This window comes from Aethina tumida, chromosome 1 (genome assembly GCF_024364675.1).
Source record: "Aethina tumida isolate Nest 87 chromosome 1, icAetTumi1.1, whole genome shotgun sequence".
Lineage (NCBI taxonomy): Eukaryota > Metazoa > Arthropoda > Insecta > Coleoptera > Nitidulidae > Aethina > Aethina tumida.
In genome coordinates, this window is record NC_065435.1 from 668,978 (window position 1) to 690,245 (window position 21,268).

A 21,268-nucleotide genomic window follows, 5' to 3' on the forward strand; every position below is an offset into this window, starting at 1 on the left:
CTTTCTTTCAGCCAATTAATTATAAAACAGAAAAGAGACAAATGCGACAATATCACTGATTGACCGACTGAATACTTAAAATCATTAGTCGCTTATTAAAATTATTAAATATGCAAACGTTATTTTAAAATTTTGTTTCTATATTACCGTTTCAAAATGTGATTGGCATTTGCCAGTTATTAGAAAACGATTAACGATCATTTTAAAAATAAGATAAAAAATACATAGGAGTTGAGTTGAATATTCTAAGCAGCAGGATTGCCAAATTAAAATAAACCGTTCGTTTAAAAAAAAAACGAGTGGCAGCGGAATAAATAAAAATAAAAATCAAATTGCAACAGCATGATTTATAAAGAAAACAAACAAATGAACAATTATGTGATGATATACATTTGAAATTACTATTGTCTTAACCTATTAATTTTATCTTGTTGAATTTTTGACAGCGTGCCATTTTGACATCAAGCTAGTCGTCAAGTGTTGTAAACTTGTGTTTGTTTTTCTTCCGATGTAAATTGTAATTCACATTTTCCGAGTATTTAATATAAAAAAATGAGTGCTGAATATACGCGAGAACACTTAAAACTAGCAATCGCAAAGATATTACAAACATTAGGATGGCATTCAATTCAAACTACCCCTTTGGAGGTTTTGGCGGATATTTTATCCCAATTTATGTCTCAACTGACCAGGACGACAAACGAATACGCCAACGAGTGTAATTATAAAATTAGTTTAAGTGATTGGTTTTCCTTTAAATTAAAGAATTTATATATATTTTTAGTTGGGCAAACACAACCTAATTTGGATCACTTGGGGCTAGCCTTTCGTGACATGGGTATAAATGTATCTGAACTTGAAGAATATGTAAAATATGTGAACTTTGCTGCACCACCTGCTGCTGTTCCTAAATATCCAATTCCCAAAGAAACCAATTTGAACTTTTTGAAGCCTGGAAGCAAAGAAGTTGTCACGAGACCAGTACACATTCATGAACATTTACCACCTATGTATCCACTGCTGGAAGGTTAGAATTTAATTGTGGTCACAAAATGTTTATTTACTTATGTGATTGTTCATTTATTTTATGCAGGTGCGGATAATGACTTAGACCTTTCTGAAATGAAGAAAGAAATTGATAATGTATCTGATACTGGTCAAGTATTTAAGAAACCTGCAGATGTTTCACCTACAGAATTTAAACGATCAAGGTATTTACACATATTATATTTATAGGAAATACATGTTATCATATTTATATTTTTATAACTATATGAAGCAACAGATTTGTTGCGAATAATTTTATGTTTTTTACGTAATACGCGTAGGCGTGAAGATGAAGGAAGCAGCCGACCAACACGAGAGATCAGCAGTGTAATGATGACGACGTCCGGTTTCTTGTCTCCAGCCAGGGAGGGAAAATTACCTGAAGCCAAAACACCTGTACAAGCGTTAATGGAACCCGTTTTAGCAAATAATCCACCTACTACCCAACCGCCCGAAATAATTAACAATGATCCCCCCAAAAAAATACCCAAGATACCAAACAGAAAGATTGAAAAGAAGAAGGACAAAATAGGCAAGGAGTTATTTAAACCTCTCCTTTTTGACGATAAAACGCCAGTTAGAAAGTCTCCAACTAATATGAAAGATGTTGCTAAATTTAAGCAGAAAAATAATAATCAAAGTCAACAAATGTCTCAATCATCACCACTTGTGGACATGCAGCGCGGCGGGACACCCATAAACTCAAAAGCACACAAAATTAATAAGACCCTGGCTGATGCTAGACAAAAAACTGAAAAATTGAACACAACAATAACTCCAATCCCGATGAAACCCGAGACAATTTCATCGTCACTACCACCTCAAACTGTTATTGACAAAATAAACACAGAACCAGACAAGAAGAAAGTGAACATATTTAAGAAGATATCCGTTAAAAACGAGAAACATGATTTGAAACACATAAAGAAAGAGGAAGCAGCAACAGCAAGGTCTAGAGGTGGATCACCGAATTTGATCATCGACGACGACGACGAAAGAGATGATATTGCAAGACACATTCCCCATCATTTGAACATTCCCAGTGATGTGACCATTGAACCCATTAATCCCCAAGTAGTCCCAAAGAGTAGTCCGGAGAGGATAGATTACTTTGATAGTTCACCTCCAGGCACTCCTTCCACACCAAAAACCCCTGAGATGATATCATCTCACAGTCCACCCCTCCCATTGACCAAAGAAAAACGAAAGAAAAAGGAAGGCAAACGAGTCAAAAAGGTATCTCTTATTATGTTTTTATGTATGTTTCTGTTATGCACTCTGTTAAATAATTCAGGTACAGAAACAAAGTCCCATCACCATTCCACCGCCACTGGATTATTCGTCATATATGGAGATGGACAGGCCCAAGACGCCTGAAGCTGACATTATTATGAAGCAAGACCCTCCCATACATCATCCTAATCTATTACTACCACCACCGTTCTTAATGGGACTGGGAGGTATTCATCCCTTATGTAATGTATTTTTTTATTTTTATATCTACATCTGGATATGGGTTTCTAACATGCACCAGTAAACAGCAAGCAGCCTTAAAGCATCTGCATCCCTGCACTTTTCTCTATAACAACGTATTATTTTAATTACACCACGTAATTACTATAATATATCGGTTTTTATTGTTTCTTGCTTAGAATTTTTCTTGTGATTATTTAAATTAGGCAGGCGTCTTTGGCTCAGGAAACATCCACAGTATGTTTGATATAAAAATTAAGTATCACATTTTAATGAAACGTAAGATTTTTATTATAGAATTAAAATAAAATAAAGGACTTAAAAAAGCTTAACTTACGTCATTAAAGTGTTAGTTCGCTCCATGTCATCCAGACAGCTTCTAAATCATTTGACATTTGTCGTTCAGTCAGTCGTCTCACTCGTTTATTAATAATTATTTTGAACAAATTTAGGGCCTGGACTTATTCCGTCACATCCGATTTTCCCTTTCCCATCATCAATGCCCAATTTCGGAAAGAATCCGTTCCATATTCCGCCAATGATGCACCCGAATATGCCGCCAGTGGTAGGACCTCAAGTTTCATCTGCTGCAAATCATCCGCCGTCAAAGGGAGGAATACAGGAAGAGGAATCTCCACCCGCGAAGGTCAGCAAGATCGCAACGCCGAGCATTCCCGTCGCCTCATCATCGCCCGCCTCGTCGTCGCCGCCGCCGCCTGAAATACCGGATCCGGTCGTCACCAATCATTCGAATCCCGACCCAAAACCGGAGAAGAAGAGCAAGGAACACAAGAAGGAGAAGAAGGATAAGATTAAGAAGAAAAATAAAAAGGACAAGATAAAGGATAAGGCGGAGAAAAAGAAGCTCAAGGAGGAGAAGAAACTGAAGGAGAAGACCAAAAAGGAGAAGAAGGACAAGAAAAAAGATAAGGAGGTGAGTAGTAGTTAGATAGTTTTCGGTGTTATTATTATTTCGTAAAAAAAGATTAGAGATGGTGAGAGTCCTGTTCCAAAGCTTTTCCTTAAACTGGGATCACCACCACCACCACCACGGGCCGATACTCCGGAGACATCAACTAGAAAATTGTAAGTTACTTCTTACAGTTACTATTTAATGCTGCTGACTCCAATATAAATTCGGCATGAATCATATATATACAGTGGTGGCCAGAGTTACACATTACTATTAAAACTTAAATTAATGTATTTTATATTTTATTTAAAATAATTGCACATTATTCTTTTTACAATTATTCATTTTGTGTCGACGTCTACTTGTTCCACTAGACTCACAATTTTTCATTTCCCTTGAAGAGATGGCAGGATTTTATTTACTGAAACTTCCAATTTGTCTGTATGTAAAAGGAGTCTGTTTGTTTGTTGTTTTATTGTATTTTTAAAAATTTGAAATATCAGTCAAAATGTTTAATTTTAAATATTGTGCTATTTCTCTGGCCAAAGTTCGAATATGTTAAACAAGTGACCATTTTACATAGATAATTTATGGAGGAGCCAGTAGCACAAAGAATATTTTTCAAAATTCCAACCAATTTTCAGAAATATCAAACCCATAGTGAAAAAGAAAGAAGAAGAACCTGCGGCTGGGGCGGCGTCCTCTGATGAAAGACATCGGGAAACATCACCTGGACTTGTTAAGATCTCGGCTCTGGTCACTGGACCTCCGAAGCCCAAAACAACTTCCAGTCCTGCTCAGGCTGCTCATTCCGGTAGGGGAGCTTAATTTCAGTATTACGCATGCTGATGTGATTCGTAATGTTATTGGATTTTTACATTTTTGTGGGACTGTTAAAGAATTGAAAACTTATCACAATGCACTACCTTTTAATGATTCTGTGCACAAAGTTTTTTATTCTTTATAGATTACGTGTTTTATGTTCCTTCTTTAGTAATTTAATTTAATCGTGTAGCAGTAGAAGACTTATTTTTGTAAATCCCTTAGCAAAGAATGTTTCCTGTTCACGTGTATTAAAAATGGCAATTATAATAGTTTTATTAGTTATGTTTTTTGGCGGTAAACTGAAATTTAATTTGTTACTTCCACGAGTGCTTTGGTCGATGGAAAAACAAATCAGAACATGATGGTAAACGACTGTCGTCGACTAAAGTAACAGTTATTTCACTAACTAGAAAACTCTTACTTCATTACTATATTTTTGCTCAACAGCTTACAATGACAATAATTATCCTAGTACCTCAACAGACATACTAAATGTAGAGAAGAAAAAATTGTTTAAACCTATACCTAAAAGAACTACTAAAGAACCGAAAAGAAGAAGTTCTCCTGAGATATTACCACCACCTACTCAAAGTCATAGTCATCAACAACCTACCCCATCGTCATATATTGTAAGTAATTAAAAAAAAGAATATACTTGAACAAAATTCTGTTTGAGATATAAAAGTATGACTTAACTAAAAAAGAAAAAAAAATTATTTTAATAAAATTACAAAACACACAAATTGTGCCAAAACAGACATAATATCATCCTTTACCTTACTCCTGAATCATTGTCATTATGTTATTTTTAGCACCGCACACATCTTTACTTTATTTTGCTTTGCTTTATTTGCATGAGTTTCATTTTCTTCTATTTACATTGGCTTTATTTCATTATTATTATTATTTTTATTGTTCATGTTCGACATCTAGATTGTTTGTTATTGGGTTGTGGATATTTTTTTGTTTGAACCATTAGTAGTGTGGTTCCAGCAAAAGTATTACTTAGTTAATTCAGTTTTATTTTTACTTTTGTGGTTGTCCGTGTGTTTCATTATGTTATGTTATTATTTAGTAAACACCAAAATTTTTTAATAACAATCATTAAGAAATGAAGGTTTCTGATTTTGTTGCTGGTACTAAGAAAAGCCTTTATTTCTGGTGATTTAGAAACAAACACCAAACTAGAATAATGAGTATTTTGGGTACGTATTTTTGAGAGCACTCCGTTTGTTTTAATTTTTTTGGGAAGTAGGTAGTTAGTCTACTCGTAGTTATTCGTATTCGTATTCGTATCAGTGTTCGTCGAATTTGTGACGATATTAAGTTTTTGAACAGCAGATGAGCATATCCAAGAAGAAATACCGCGAATAACTATGCCGGGCCCAGGTCCAGGTAGGCCCAGGCTACATCCCACCAAAACGTCCAAAGTTTCGCCACCTAAACCTAAAAAACCACGTCGTTCATCCGCCAAACAAGTAGTAAGTTCATTTGTTATGTTCTCAATTAATTCATTTTGTAACTATATGTACCCCTGAATGTTTTTTATACAACAATTGGCAACCGTAAGCATTTTCACTTAGAATATGCATGTCTCCATACATACACAGACGTGACATTACAAAGGTTAATAACATACAGACTTCAATAATTGTTAAGATATTTGTGTAAAAATGAATAAGCCTTTGTTCGGGATTAATTTCGTTTCATTTTCACGGATTCACGGTTTCACATCTTCTTTAATCTAATAATCATCATTGCATGTGTTTCATGCATTATTAGCATCTTACTAGTTTTCATTGCCCATTACATTGCCCCCTTAAAAAATTAAACCTTCCTTTTACAGAAGCACGATAAATGTACATTAAATAACGTTCGGCTATAAATTTGCACCGGTTTTCATTTTATAAATACGTTTAAAATGGTAAGAAGACACTATTATGTTACTTTCAACGCATACTTTTATATTTCGAAACAGAGGTACGATTAAAATGTTCCTACACTAAGGAACTAATTGTCAATCATTAAAAAAATCTCGTACATATCCAATTTGTGTAAACAAACCAATAATTAATAATACTTTCTGGTTTCTTTTTGTTCGCATATGTTCATTCAATAATATAATGGAACATTAATTATTAAATAGGACGAAGAGGGTAACCAAGTTTGGATTTGTCCAGCTTGTAATCTACAAGATGATGGTAGTCCCATGATTGGTTGTGATGGATGTGATGCTTGGTATCATTGGTAAGGCTGTCAAATTTTAACCATTTTTTAATATACTAATTAATTCTAATTTTTTATTACCTAATTTAGGGTGTGCGTACGAATTCAAGTTCCCCCAGATGAAAACGAGAATTGGTACTGTAAGCATTGTTTGCCAAAGAATACTGGAGATTCTCAGACTGATAAGAAAAACAAGAAGCGTAAGAAGAAAGAGAAGAAAGAACATTAAATTAATTAGTTATTTATTTATTATTGCTGTTAGTAACAGTTGTTTCTTTTTTCTATGAATAAATGGTATAACAATACATATATGATTAAACAATGTAATGTAGTTATACTCATTACATATTTTTTGTAAATATTATACATAATAAACTGTAAACATTTTATCTTAAGTTATAACAATTTGAAGTTTAAATATTTTCTTAATTTGTTGATGCTATATTTTTGATGATACTTCATCCATTCTGGTAATTGGATAAGTTTATAGAGAGACTATTGTTTATATAATTTTTTACAATTTGTAACGATCATTTCGATTCTGAATATAGTTGTTGTTGTTGAAATATTACATCAATTCATCATTTGTTCTTTAAAATATATACATTAAAGGCAGTTTGTGATTTTATTTCAATTTTTGGAATGTAACAGCTTAAATAAGGCTAGATGTACACTCATGTACATCAAAATAATATTCATAATAAATATGATATAGTTCTACATAAAAAATTAAGTTAGATATGTTCTTCCCACTCAAATTTTAACTACCTATTTTAAAAGCACCATCTAAATGATAATTAACGGTAAACAAAATTGATAATAGAAGCCACAACAGATCCATTAGCCAATCATATATATCGTGCCAAGATCCGTGGTTTTTTGTCCGATAATTGTTATGTTAAGTATTCAAATTAAAATTTAAATTAAATCCTTTTACGAAATATAAAATGTTGATTTTAATTTTTATCCCATTTCTCTGACCACCACTGTACTGTGAGCTGAAACAAAAGTATAATATTATCCAAAAATAAATAACACAGTTGGTTATTATTAACACAATAATAATAATTTTCTTAGTAAAAACTTCTGAAATTCATTAATTGCGTTAAATTTAAATTTAGAATTGTAATAAGAATTCGGCAGAAAAGCAAATACTCTTCGAAGCGAAAACAATGCAATTTCCTTCTGCTATTATTGTTGTGTCGCAGTGTGACCAATCAGCAAACCGATTTTCTGTGAACTGGCTATTTTCGTTAGGCACGTTCGACATCTTTGGACTCGGCATGGTTCCGATTCAGAAACCGAACAGTGCCAAGTCCAAAGGTGTCGAACGTGTCTAACGAAAATAACCAGGTCACAGAAAGTCGGTTTGCCGAATGGACATACAGTTGTGTCGTCGTCGTCGTGGCGCCGCAGTCGATCGAACTTGACATTTGTTATTCTACACTCGTAATAAACAAACATTTTCGTGGTGGTGGTTGCTTGATGTCATCTGTTTAAAAAAATCTGACGTAAGATTGTGTAGTTCGTGTCTCCCAGCTTTCATATTCCGATTGTTTAAGATGAATAAAACCAAGAAAACGTCTTCGTATAACTACGAAATTCCCCCGTTGAGACCGTTGGACGATTTTCTTCTGGATTCGGCAAGATTTCAAGTACCGAACGTGAATGATTTGGAAAAATGGGGCAACCGTGTGTCAAATAATTTGTTGTATTATCAAACAAATTATTTTTTGTTGGCCCTTGTCATATTCATAATTGTTGGGTAAGGAAAATATTCGTTTATTTAATGCATATGATTATTTTATTATTTTAGTGTTATTCACCCAGTCAAAATGACATGTGGATTTTTGGCAATGGCCATCATTCTCATGATGTTTATTTATGTGACAAACGAAAAACGTGCCGCACTTGAATTTAAACAGAAGCACCCAATTGTGTCATTGATACTGGTACTTGCTGGAGGTTATTTTGTTTCTTACATGTTGAAATCGCTGTTGGTGTTCCTGCTTGGCATATTTTTACCATTCACTGGTATGTTTTTTATGATTTACTTTTCACATCAAGTCTAATTCATTTTATTATTTTAGTGACATTCCTCCACTCATCCTTACGACTAAGAAATCTGAAAAATAAAATCACCAACAAGGTGGAGAGTGTTGGTTTAATGAGAACTCCAATGGGTATTTTTCTTGCACAGATGGGGTTTCAGACAGAATTATTTTGAATCAGAGTCAGTTTACAAAATTATTGTATTCATTAAAAACCTAATAAGCAGATTAAAAGAAACATTCTTTTAAGTTGCAGTGCAAGGACACTTACAATTAGATCAGTTCACACAACACCAAAGAGATTAATTAACACATTTACTAGTCTCCAATTATCTATCTTGTCTTTATAATACTAAAACTTAAGTAATGTATATAGGAATATAAATGCTCATACAAAAGTATTAAGTCTTATTGGATTGGAATTGGCAGCTGGCTGGCAAGTTATAAATAAACATGAGATGGTACTACCCAAATTTTTTTTATTCAATTTATTATATATAGCTTCATATATGAACATTCTTTTTAATATATTTAAATAGACATTTTATTTTATGTCAAAATAAGTCAATTTTTTAACTAATATTTAAGGCACATAAATGGAAAGTGCATTTTAATTTAAGAATGTATTGTATATATGTTAAGTTGCTTATTGTGATATATTCAAAAATAAAATATTTTGTATTATGTAAATGGTGCATTTTTATTGACAAATTCCATATTTGTGTTACTTCTAATAAAAAAATTGTGGATAAAATAAACTTTGAATAGTATTAGCACTTGAACACATTGAAAGATGAGTCCCAATCACATAACTAACAGAAGATATTTACCACAAAGCAGAATATACAAGATGTTTTTAAAAAATTGAGTAGAATTTGATATATATTATCCAGTAGCGGCCGTTAATATGGTCTTAAAAACCTTTCCACAATTGAATCCACCACACACGAGGAAAAACAACTGTGTTAATCAAAATTAATCAAGAGTACCTTTTTCTTATAAATTGTTCAAATAATATGAGAAGCTTAATAGTTTTAAAAGATATTCAGTGGCGTAGAAACTAGAGTAAGAATAATGTAAGTTTATTACATTGAATTATAGGCATATATTTTAGGATAATACTCACCAAATTTAAACATAATTGGACAAACAGTTACGGAAATATAAGAAAAAAACAATTTTTGAAATTTAAATTTGAGAGGCTGTATTTTCTTCAAGAGCAACTTTAGAAAAAAAAATTATGTAGTTTCTTCATTATTGGACGTGTTATACCTCTTTTCAAAGTTTGACTATATTTTAGAACTATATGTATATTCGTATGCAACAACGTTACACGATAAATTTGTTTATGTTCTGCAGATAACCTAACTTTTTGCTGTCGAACGTTAACATTTGAATATTAACTGATTTTAACTAGATTGAAGGTAACATTTATTATTTATAATACTTGATTCAGAATATATATTTAAAATATTATTTTAGATGTCGACCACACAAAAATCTGCTTTAAAAGAAGCTCTAACTGAAATTTTAAGCTGTGCCTTGGAACCGAATTCAGAAATTCAAAGACTGGCAGAGGAGCGTAAAAAAGCATTGGAAATGACGGAAGGTATTAGTATAAAAGTGTTCTCAATTGACATTATCATAATATACTTATAGAATACCCATTTTTATTAATTGAAATCATGGACAGTGATGAAGAAGCGGAAGACGAGAAAGTGATGGCGGCAATTTTTCTTAAAAACTACCTGTCAGATTGGACCAAAGAGGAAAACCCACAGCACATGATGCTCAACTATGATAGTTGTGTAGAATTAAGTCTGAGTATTCTTGATGTAATTATTAAACATAGTAAACTTAGACCAATGACATGTGGAGCACTAACATATTTAGTGTACATCGGAATGTGGCAATCAATTGATAACAAAGTGATGTCAATGTTGCAAAGTGAAAGTGAAAATTCGTTGTGTGCCGCTGTCTTTTTTTTAAATTATCTGTTTGATGAGATCAGCTGTGATGATATAGAAATATCCCCAGAGTACTTTGAAGCTTTGTTGAATATTTTCCAAAGGTGTGACAACGCAACCTTGAGGGCTGACATAGTTAATTGCACATTATGCATTTTATCTCACAGTTTCCAGGACCTTGCCAGCACTTTAGATGGGGCATGCAGACTTGGAAAACTATTTGATATGACTTTGAGGGAACCATACAGTGAATCAAACAATTTCTTTGTTAAAAGTGAAATTATAAGGGGACTACTTATGAAACTTCCCTTACAAGATACATCATGTAGTGTGTATGATGGTGAAATATGTCGCAACATTGTTGTCCCCTGCTTACCTGCAATAGGTCAGTTAGTGATACACTGCTGCCATGAATATAAGCAAATACTAATGGAAACTCGCCAAATACCCACTGATAAAGAGGAAGACCTGAGGGAACCAAAAAACTTTTATGACTTAATCATCCACATTCAAGAACTTGTTAACAGGTTGATAGACAATAGAGCTTATTTTCCTTTGCTGATGGACGGTTTGGACGATTTATTATATTGTTTGTTTATATTTATGTCGGCACCGAACACGTGTTTAGTTTTCGCCACCGACATCGAAGACCAGCCTGCCAATTTTGATATAAGAGAAGGTGCACTTCAATCTTTAACAGTAAGTTTAATCTCACGCCTTTAATTAATTTTTCGACCACGTAAATGTGTAAACGTGTATTTCAGACCATAATGTGTCATTTGCATGAAAATCCAACGTTCTTCAAGAGTCTGCACAACGTGTTCATGAAGCACGTTACGGAGTGTACAGCTCAAAGGGAAACTTGTCCGGCGTATTATGCTAAAATATTAGAGTCGTTAATGTTTGGTATGGGCACCTTACGTAATTTCTTTCCTCAAAGTACTATTTTCGCTAGGGACGAGGTCTTCCCGCATCGATACTATTTAGAAACGTGGAATACGTTACTGCTGAACGAATCCAATTACGCAATTATTGGTAGAATACTTTGGCTGGGTGGGAAGTACAGTGCTTCTTTGAATTCTAGCACTTTGGAGTTGCAAATTAAAACGATAATTAAGTACTTTGACGCAGATGACTGTACGACGGAACCTCTATACGAACCACTTTCTAAGTAATAATAAAAATATCTTATAGTGTATATAATACAATAATTATTTACAATATTTTAGAGCTTTAAACTATCATATAGCAGCTTATCAGCATAGTCCAATAGAAAACAGAATGGTATTTAAAAATTTAGCTAACGATATTGCCCGTTGCGTATTGAAGATGACACAGATGAAATCTGTTAGCGCGGAATGTTATTTAAATGCCTTGGGTCACTTATATAAGGTGATAATGGTACAACTACTTAAATCAACGTTATTTATATGAACATTGTTTCAGGATCATTTTGAAACCATGAGACATTACACGAGTAATACCATTAACTTCGTCGTGTCCGAAATTAAGTCTCATTTGGCCAGTAATCAGTTAATGAAGGAAGTTTATTTTCTTATAGGAGCGTTGGCAAAGCACGAACTAAACAGAGATATAATCGAGAGTAATCTTAGGCCTCTCGTTATGAAAATGGTTTATAATTTTAATCGAAGAGAATCGAAGGCACCACCGACAACGTTGACTAAAACAAACACCCAAGAAAGAGGTTTTGAGTTGTTAAACTGCATAATTTTACATAGTCCTCAACCAATTAACGATGTAATCGTTCACGAAAGTTTTTATTCAGCTGTTAATATCATTTTAAACAGTAATGAAGCTACTGTCGACGACAATACTATAGAGGTTAAAAAAATTCATTCAAATATTATATTGATTTTGAATATTTTATTTTATTTTTATAGGCTGCCGTTGACTTAATTATAATGATGTTAATAAAACTGTCACCCCAACTGAAAAACTTAACAACAGAAAAGGGTGAACCGTTCTTCGATTTGGTGCCAAAAATAATCTTCGAGCTTCTCGATCCGGCCAAATCGGTTTGGACCGTAAAAGTGGGAAAGTTGTGTGTGACGAGCATCATGACCTTAAACGGTAAAATGGAGCAGCACCTAGAATCCATATTGAAGTCACTTCTGAGCTACGTCCTTGTTAATACCGACATGAAAACCATAGAGGCAGCGTGGCTGATCTTCACTTACATTTTCATGTACAAACCAGCGGACACGACCAATTTTTTGTCGAGCGTACCCGGACCTACTGGTGGAAGTGCTCTGGCATATTTAATAGATAAGTGGAGGCCGCATTATTTCGCGGAAATCGGCCGATTCGAAACAAAAATAATGTAAGTTTCTCCATCAATTCCCGGTCTTAATTCTTCTTCACGCACCTTCATTTTCAGAGCTGTCGCAATAACTCAAATCATAGCGTACGCCATCGAAGAAAATAACGAAAAAATTAACGAAGTCAAAATAAAACTGATGCACAAAGAGACCCAAAAGGAATTTTCTGGTATCGAGTACATGTATATTCTGTTGGTTCAAATTCTGTTGGATTCTGTATGTTGAATATGACATAAAAAATACATAATTTTTTAATAATAATACTATTGCAGGTTAACAAAACGGTGAATGTAGGACCCTCAGGGCTTGTGGATGATGAGGAGGATCAATGTTTGTTTAAAACCTTATTGCCCTTTAGTAATATCAGTATGGAAAATCACATTAAGGGTTTCTTAAAAACATCCACACCCTACTATTATAATGTAGTAAGAAATTATTTCGACGAAAATGATTCGTCTAAACTTTCTAGTCTAGGTCTTTTGCCTGAACTCATGGAATAATTAATGATTCAAGTCAAGTTATTACTTCAATTATTTTGAAATAATTTTATTATTTAAGACTGTTACCAATTAATATTAAAGGAGGCTGTGAAATCATAAAAACTTGTTTGACTAACTATTAATAATGTAAAACAGTAAAATTAGTGAATCTTTGTATTTTGTATAATTTAAATCTGTAATAAAAGCGATGATGAAAATATGCTGGATTGTTTATTTTAACTTTCCATGAAGGTTGTTATTAGATGAACAGCCTTAATTTATCCAAAAATAATTTTTTTGAAAAACACTAAAATTTGCAATACGAGCCGCCACTGTCTTAATTAATGTAGACAAAAGAAATTCATTATCTTTGTGTAAAAGATATTTCGGTTGCATATAATCGAGTATCAATTAATTATTAAACCAAAAGTCGTCCTAAATATACGATGACTTGTGCATATATTTCGTTGCATAACTTCTGATTCTTTTTTTTAATTATCGTCCGTCTATATTATACAGGTATTATAAATTGAATTTCGTAAAAACTAATTTGTTTAAACATATATTTTCAGAAAAAATATGGATACCGAAGTTAATCTTGATGTGATTAAAGATTACATGTCGAAATTTGGGTCTGGAGAAATTTTCATTGGAAAGGAATATTGGGACGAAGGAATAGCAATAATTTACATTAATAATCCTAAAATAGTAAATGGCATAAGTGGTAAGTCACAATGGATAGACAGACAGTCAGATAAGTAATCTTGTTGTTGCTGTTTTGCAGGACACATGATAGTCCAGTTTAGCAACGTAATAACTGAATTGGAGAGTTGGAAAGATGGTAAGGGGGTGATAATAAAAGGAAAAGGTTTGAACTTCAGTTCAGGTGGCGATTTAGAATTCGCCAGAAATTGCCAAACACCCAAAGACGCTTTTTATTTTAGCACACTTATGCAGGACACACTGAAACGTTTCAGACATCTTCCGTTTTTTACAATATCTCTCCTTCATGGACTAGTTTTGGGAGGAGGCGCAGAAATTGCCGTTTTTGCTGACGAAATTGTTGCCGCTGACGATGTGAAATTGGGGTTTGTTCATGGAAATATGGGCATTATAACTGCTTGGGGAGGCACTACAAGGTATTAAATAAATATTTCAAGTGAGTTATCATTGCATATAATGATTTTAGACTTGTACAGATACTTGGAGAAAAGAGAGCATTAGACGTGTTACTTAGAGCGAGGATAATGAATGCTGAAGAATGTTTACGTATCGGTTTAACTTGTAAAATTATTTCAAGTGAGGAACACAATATGTTGGATGAATGTTTGGTTTACATGAGGGAAAAAACGAAACATTCTCCATCTATCATACGGTCATTTAAAAAGGCTGCGGCATTTGCAACTGATGTCTTGTTGTCGTCGTCTATGTCTTCGTTTGAGTCATCACTGGAAATGGAAAAAGAATTGTTTTGTAAAACATGGGGCGCTGAACCTCATCTTAATGCATTAAGTAGACACATAAAACATGTTAAGAAAAACTGTTAACAATTAATAAAAAATTATTTATGTGATTGGTGGTATTTCTTGTACAATAATTTGAGTCTGTTGGTTGAGTAATCACTTAATCAAAGGAAAATATGTTGTAAAACGCGACAATTAAACAAGCAGTACCAGTTTTATATTAAATTTCAATGAATATTTTATGATTATTTTTACGAAATTGGATATATACTCATTTAAGGGAGTACATTATGCAGAGGTGTAGATAGATATAAAAATGTATATTTTATCATAAAGTGTTTTGTCTATAAACACACATTTTAATGCTTTACAATTGTCATCAAAATCGTACAAATAATAGAAATTTTATGGGGGTGACTCACTTTCAAACATGCTACACTGAGAAGATCTTATTGGACATTGACGTTGAGAATGGGGACCAGTGCCATCTTCTTTCTATCATACATAATACATATGCGAACCAAAAATACACAAGTTTTTCCCCTAATTAAGATATACTACACGGCCAGACCTCACGGTTTAGGGAAATGTAATTATAAATTATATAAATATAAATCTTTGAATCTCGTACGTGATGGAAAACATGGGCATAATTATTCTTTTTTGAGACATATAACACTATCATCCTTGGAAGAAATAACATTTAACATAACATAAGACGTTAATTTCTTATCTTAGATTAAAAAACGTAAGCACCACCTACAGTAACACCTACAAATTTATTAATGTAGGGTAGATGAGTATTATGTGGTGATGTGAAGAAATATTGAGAGGTTGAAATGAAGCTGGAACCTATTGCGCATGTATTTTCTGTTTTAAATTTAGCGCCGAGATGCGTATCCCATATCAGTGATATATGTTCGTTATTCATTAATATTTCATAGAAACCTACCAACTGAATTTCAAACATGATTATTAATTATAGTTTAAGTTATAGTTGAGTTGTACGGCAATTACATATAATATCATTTTAAAAAAAAAAGGGAAATTTGTACCGGTGATGCCGGTCAAAAAATTGACAGTTGGCAATGAGAAAGTGAATAGTACATTTTACATGTAGAAGATTAATATATCTATAAAACAAACGTATTGTGAATTTATAATTGTAATAGTATATTTACTAATTAATGATGGTTATTATTAAGAGTGCTATGTAATTTTAGTTTTCCTATTAATTTTTACACTTTTATTGTTGTTGAAATGTACACACTTTTTACTTATACATAAGCGCCTACCTTTTACTTATACATATACATAAGCATACAATATAGAATATATTTTTCTTTTCAATTTGTGCTATATACACATACATATATACAATCATGGCTAGTGTATCATATCAAATAGCTAATCTGCTTGAAAAGGTATGTGAACCACTCAACTAACCAACCACAACATTACTTACCGTTAAAATTATTCTTGTGTTGTTCAGATGCAGTCTAGTGATAAAGACTTTAGATTCATGGCAACAAATGATTTGATGACTGAATTGCAAAAGGACAGCATCAAATTAGATGATGACTCCGAAAGGAAGGTTGTTCGAATGCTGTTGAAGCTGCTTGAGGACAAAAATGGAGAGGTTCAGAACTTAGCTGTTAAATGGTATGTGTGTTGTATGTAAATGTTAATTTGCATGAGCAACTAATTAAAAATTTTCAATTCCAGTTTAGGTCCTTTGGTCAACAAAGTGAAGGAGTACCAGGTGGAAACTATTGTGGAATCCTTGTGTACAAATATGATTTCAGATAAGGAACAACTCCGTGATATTTCCAGCATTGGACTCAAAACTGTGATTGGGGAGTTACCACAGGCTCCTGGTGGTTTATCAGGGAACATATGCAAAAGGATTACTGGAAGGCTCACTACTGCCATCGAAAGAGTTAGTACTTGTAGTTTCAGTTACTCATTATTTCTAAATAAAACAAATTATTAAAGTCTAAAGTGTCTGTGATGTATCAGTGTGTGGTGTATGCTTAACTGGGTCTTTTTTTTTTTTCAAATTTTCCAGCAGGAAGATGTCTCAGTTCAATTGGAAGCCTTAGATATTGTAGCTGACTTGCTGCAACGTTTTGGAAGTGTACTGAGTACTTTTCACGGCTCCATACTCAATGCTCTTTTGCCACAATTGGGTTCTCAACGTCAGGCCGTTAGAAAACGTACCATAGCGGCTTTAAGTAATTTGGTGTTGTCCTGCAACAACACTCTTTATGTTAAGTTAATTGATCATCTGTATGAGGGCATGTGCACTGACAAGAACAACTCGCAGATTCGTACTTATGTACAGTGCATTGCAGCCGTCTGGTAAATCCATCTTCAATTAATTACTTAATTATGACGTATAATGTGTTGGTTTTTAGCCGTCAGTCTGGTCATAAGTTCGGAGAACATATCGATAAGTTCGTGCCCTTGATTCTGCAATGCAGCAACGTGGACGACGACGAGCTTAGAGAGTTTTGTCTGCAGTCCTTCGAGAGTTTTATTCACCGCTGTCCCAAAGAGATCACTCCGAACATCCCCGCAGTAAGTGCTTAAAATTATATCTATCAAATTATGATATGCCTCTTTATTAAATTGTGTTGATAAAACTCTTATTCACTTATTCATTTATCCGTTTTCTCATTTTAGATAACACAACTGTGTCTTAAGTTCATGACGTACGATCCGAACTACAATTACGATGAGGATGAATCGTCGAGCAACGACGACGATCAGGAATTCGATGAGGACGAGGACCAGGAAGAAGACAACGATGAGTACAGCGACGACGACGATATGAGTTGGAAGGTGCGAAGGTCGGCCGCCAAATGTCTCGAAGCCATAATATCCACGCGACACGAACTACTTCCCGAGTTTTATAAAGCCCTTTCTCCTGCCTTGATAGCACGTTTCAAGGAAAGGGAGGAGAACGTTAAGTCCGACATATTCCATGCGTATATAGCCCTGCTGAAACAGACAAGAGCCACGGTCAATGTTTCCAATTTGGATCCGAATGCGATGGTGATGGACGATGAGAGCGAAGACACGCCGATGATCATGCTTCAGCAACAAATAGATATGATCGTGAAAGGCGTGCAGAGTCAGATGCGAGAGAAGAGCATGAAAACGAGACAAGACTGCTTCTCGCTGCTGAAGGAGGTGTGCGCGGTGCTTCCGGGTGCTTTGAGCGCCCACATCGGTGACTTGATTCCAGGCATTTTGTACTCGTTGGGCGAAAAGAACGCCAGCAGCAACATGAAGATTGACGCCTTGTCCTTCATTTTCTGTTTGCTGACGACGCATCCACCGGCCGTCTTTCATCCTCACATCCACATTTTGTTGCCCCCTGTTATCAATGCGGTCGGCGATGGCTTCTATAAAATCACAGCCGAGGCATTGAATGTGTTACAAGAGTTGGTCAAGGTGATCAGACCGTTGTCAGGCAGTGGCGGAGGTGCCATGGCCACCGAATTTGATTTTACTCCGTTTACAAAGGACATTTACGCGTGCACTTTGGAAAGATTGAGGACAGCAGACATAGACCAAGAGGTGAAAGAGAAAGCGATCTCGACGATGGGACAGGTGATATGCAATCTGGGTGACCATTTGAAGGCCGAATTACCCCATTGCTTCCCACTATTTTTGGACAGACTACGTAATGAAATTACTAGGTTAACTACCGTAAAAGCCCTCACCAAAATTGCCGGCTCCCCCCTGTGCATCCCGCTGCCAATTCTGAATAACGCCATTCCAATTTTGGGACATTTCCTCAGAAAAAACCAACGAGCTCTTAAACTTAGCACTTTGCAACTGATAGACTGTGTCATCAAAAATTATCACGACTTCATAGACGTTGATCTGTTACAAAGCACCGTAATCGTCGAGGTCCCACCACTGTTGGACGAAGCCGACTTGCACATAGCCCAGTGGACTCTGGTGATACTCAAGTCGGTGGCCGAACACCATCCGCGGGCTTTAAAAGACGTGGCCACCACCAACATCCTCCCACAAGTAATGGTTCTAGTCAAGTCACCGCTCCTCCAAGGATCCGGACTCCAAGCTATGTTGCGTTTCTTCAAGTCCCTCGTTAAATGCAACCTTCCGGGACTGTCGTACGAGGCCTTGCTCAGAATGCTACTCCAACCTATTTCGAGTCTGACCAACACCAACAAACAGCAGCAACAGCAACAACAACAAGCTACTTTACAGCAACACAACAAACAAGTCACACTGCATAAACAGGCGTTTTATTCGTTGGCGAAATGTGTGGCGGCGATCACAGTCACTTGCCACTCGCAGGCTCTGCCTTTTATACCGCAGTTCATCCATGAAATACAGAATGCCCACAGTGACTCGCAGCAGATATTTGCGTTGTTGGTAGTGGGAGAAATTGGACGGGAAATGTAAGAAAACGTTATCAATTTAGCTTAGTAGTTTGATTACTAATTTCATTTTTTTGTGTTATTGCAGAGACCTTACTTCAGTTGCCAATTTGAGACAAGTAATACTGAACTCCTTCTCCGCCGTATCCGAAGAAGTGAAGTCGGCAGCTAGCTACGCATTGGGAAGCATCTGCATAGGTAATCTTCAGTTGTATCTGCCCTTCATACTGAAAGAGAGCCAGGATTCGCCTAGGAAACAGTACTTGTTGCTCCACTCGCTAAAAGAAGTGATCACCTGCCTCGCACAAACACCGGAAGGTATTCAACAGCTGCTGCCGTTCGTGCCGGCAATCTGGCAGCAACTGTTCAGGCACTGCGAATGCAGCGAAGAGGGCACACGGAATGTGGTCGCCGAATGTCTGGGCAAGCTCACATTGATAGATCCGCCGCATTTGTTGCCGAAGCTGAAACGTTCTCTGGTTTCACCGTCGCCGCTGATGAGGACGACCGTGGTAACAGCAGTGAAATTTACGATTTCCGACCAGCCATCCACCATCGACCCGTTGCTGAGGCAGTGCATTGGGGAGTTCTTGAACACTTTGCAGGATCCCGATTTGAATGTCAGAAGAGTCGCCTTGGTGGCCTTTAATTCAGCCGCCCATAATAAGCCGTCTTTGATCAGGGATTTGCTGGACACCACGTTACCCCAACTGTACAGCGAAACAAACGTCAAAGTAAGTCTCGTCGTCAACATTTATCTGCATTCCTAGTTACCTATAAATGTTTATTTGTGTATATAGAAAGACTTGATCAGAGAGGTGGAAATGGGACCTTTCAAACACACGGTCGACGATGGATTGGACATAAGAAAAGCAGCGTTCGAATGCATGTACACTTTGTTAGATTCATGCTTAGACAGAATCGACATATTCGATTTTATAAACCACGTGGAATCCGGCCTGAAGGATCATTACGACATTAAAATGTTAACCTATTTAATGGTAGCTCGACTTGCTCAGATTTGTCCCGGAGCTGTGTTACAAAGTAAGGGACGTCTTTAATTTTCACTTTTCGACACTTGATCACTAATTATTTTGCAGGACTTGACAGATTGGTTGAACCCTTGAAGGCCACATGTACTATGAAAGTGAAAGCTAATTCAGTTAAACAAGAATATGAGAAACAGGACGAATTGAAGAGATCCGCTTTACGTGCCGTGTCAGCTCTACTTAATATTCCTGATGCAGGTACGTTACGATTATGTTTGAAAAATTTATAATCAAATAATTGTTTTTTCCTTTCAGAGAAAAATCCACATTTGAATGAGTTCATAAGCCAAATAAAGAATTCTCCAGACTTGCAACCAATATTCGAGTCAATCCAAAAAGACTCATCAAGCAATCACACCGACTGTTTTCTAATGGATCAAAGTTAAATTATTACGATATATCAGTTCTATTTGTTTTTTGAAAGTTAATTGTATTCAGTTATTGTCACATAATATTGTTTATTGAATCTCGATTTTATTGAATTGCTGTTTGAAGAGCCATGTGTTATGAATTATGAATTGGGGAGCCACATGTTATAATCAATACGTCATATTGTTTCTAAAAATAATAATTTCACTTTATTAATTAGTTTTTTAATCTTGTTAAAAATAGTAATAAAAATGAATTCATTAAAGTTTGTTTTAAAGTGATAATGTAGTTTTTAATATAATTTTTTGTGAACGCTAAAATAAATTATTGAAGTGATGATGATCGTTTTACAGTAAAAACCAGACTTTAATGAACCACCAATTAAAACCATCATAGAAATGGATTCTAAGGCAAGATAATTTCAATTAAAACTACACCTCAGAATTATTTATAATATAGATAAAAGGAAAAGTACAGATTACAGATTTTGAAAATCCATATCAACAGAATTATATTAATATTTGTCGACAAATGATCAATATTAGATATATCTATGAACCTAACGGTTATTTTTATTCCCAAGTGGTAAAAAGATGGCCTCAATTGTCGTGACTGGACTGATCACAATCCAAAGATTTTTCATGAGAGA

The 21,268-nt window shown here is 34.9% G+C and overlaps 5 protein-coding genes across 9 annotated transcripts; all 5 read left to right on the forward strand.

The window, feature by feature from the left end:
* The first annotated feature begins 332 nt into the window (after positions 1–332).
* LOC109594690 (transcription initiation factor TFIID subunit 3) lies at positions 333–7,099 on the forward strand. 5 transcript variants are annotated; one of them, XM_049962310.1, is made up of 11 exons: positions 333–718; positions 785–1,027; positions 1,094–1,211; positions 1,329–2,283; positions 2,342–2,522; positions 2,973–3,454; positions 3,506–3,606; positions 4,078–4,247; positions 4,706–4,887; positions 6,405–6,505; positions 6,575–7,099. In XM_049962310.1, exons 1-11 carry the CDS (start codon positions 553–555, stop codon positions 6,711–6,713), a joined length of 2,838 nt encoding a protein of 945 aa, XP_049818267.1. In that variant the 5' UTR covers positions 333–552; the 3' UTR covers positions 6,714–7,099. The 5 variants fall into 5 exon arrangements, with proteins under 5 accessions (XP_049818267.1, XP_049818270.1, XP_049818271.1 ...); XM_049962313.1 differs by lacking the exon at positions 4,706–4,887 and adding an exon at positions 5,597–5,739; XM_049962314.1 differs by lacking the exon at positions 4,706–4,887 and adding an exon at positions 5,600–5,739.
* Positions 7,100–7,888: 789 nt separating this feature from the next.
* Positions 7,889–9,225, forward strand: LOC109594703 (PRA1 family protein 3). Its single transcript, XM_020009945.2, has 3 exons — positions 7,889–8,249; positions 8,301–8,518; positions 8,575–9,225. Exons 1-3 carry the CDS (start codon positions 8,047–8,049, stop codon positions 8,709–8,711), a joined length of 558 nt encoding a protein of 185 aa, XP_019865504.1. The 5' UTR covers positions 7,889–8,046; the 3' UTR covers positions 8,712–9,225.
* A 659-nt stretch (positions 9,226–9,884) lies between these two features.
* On the forward strand, positions 9,885–13,540 carry LOC109594699 (importin-9). Its single transcript, XM_020009937.2, has 9 exons — positions 9,885–9,959; positions 10,018–10,144; positions 10,195–11,201; positions 11,267–11,673; positions 11,732–11,894; positions 11,949–12,344; positions 12,404–12,843; positions 12,901–13,057; positions 13,114–13,540. The coding sequence occupies exons 2-9, from the start codon at positions 10,018–10,020 to the stop codon at positions 13,339–13,341; spliced, it is 2,925 nt and encodes a 974-aa protein (XP_019865496.2). The 5' UTR covers positions 9,885–9,959; the 3' UTR covers positions 13,342–13,540.
* Positions 13,541–13,703: 163 nt separating this feature from the next.
* LOC109594706 (ethylmalonyl-CoA decarboxylase) lies at positions 13,704–14,893 on the forward strand. Its single transcript, XM_020009947.2, has 4 exons — positions 13,704–13,839; positions 13,893–14,044; positions 14,105–14,459; positions 14,510–14,893. The coding sequence occupies exons 2-4, from the start codon at positions 13,900–13,902 to the stop codon at positions 14,865–14,867; spliced, it is 858 nt and encodes a 285-aa protein (XP_019865506.2). The 5' UTR covers positions 13,704–13,839; positions 13,893–13,899; the 3' UTR covers positions 14,868–14,893.
* Positions 14,894–15,893: 1,000 nt separating this feature from the next.
* Positions 15,894–20,903, forward strand: LOC109594724 (cullin-associated NEDD8-dissociated protein 1). Its single transcript, XM_020009961.2, has 10 exons — positions 15,894–16,207; positions 16,276–16,445; positions 16,509–16,722; positions 16,852–17,144; positions 17,201–17,363; positions 17,469–19,222; positions 19,290–19,935; positions 20,002–20,245; positions 20,302–20,448; positions 20,506–20,903. The coding sequence occupies exons 1-10, from the start codon at positions 16,166–16,168 to the stop codon at positions 20,634–20,636; spliced, it is 3,804 nt and encodes a 1,267-aa protein (XP_019865520.1). The 5' UTR covers positions 15,894–16,165; the 3' UTR covers positions 20,637–20,903.
* The last annotated feature ends 365 nt before the right edge of the window (positions 20,904–21,268 follow it).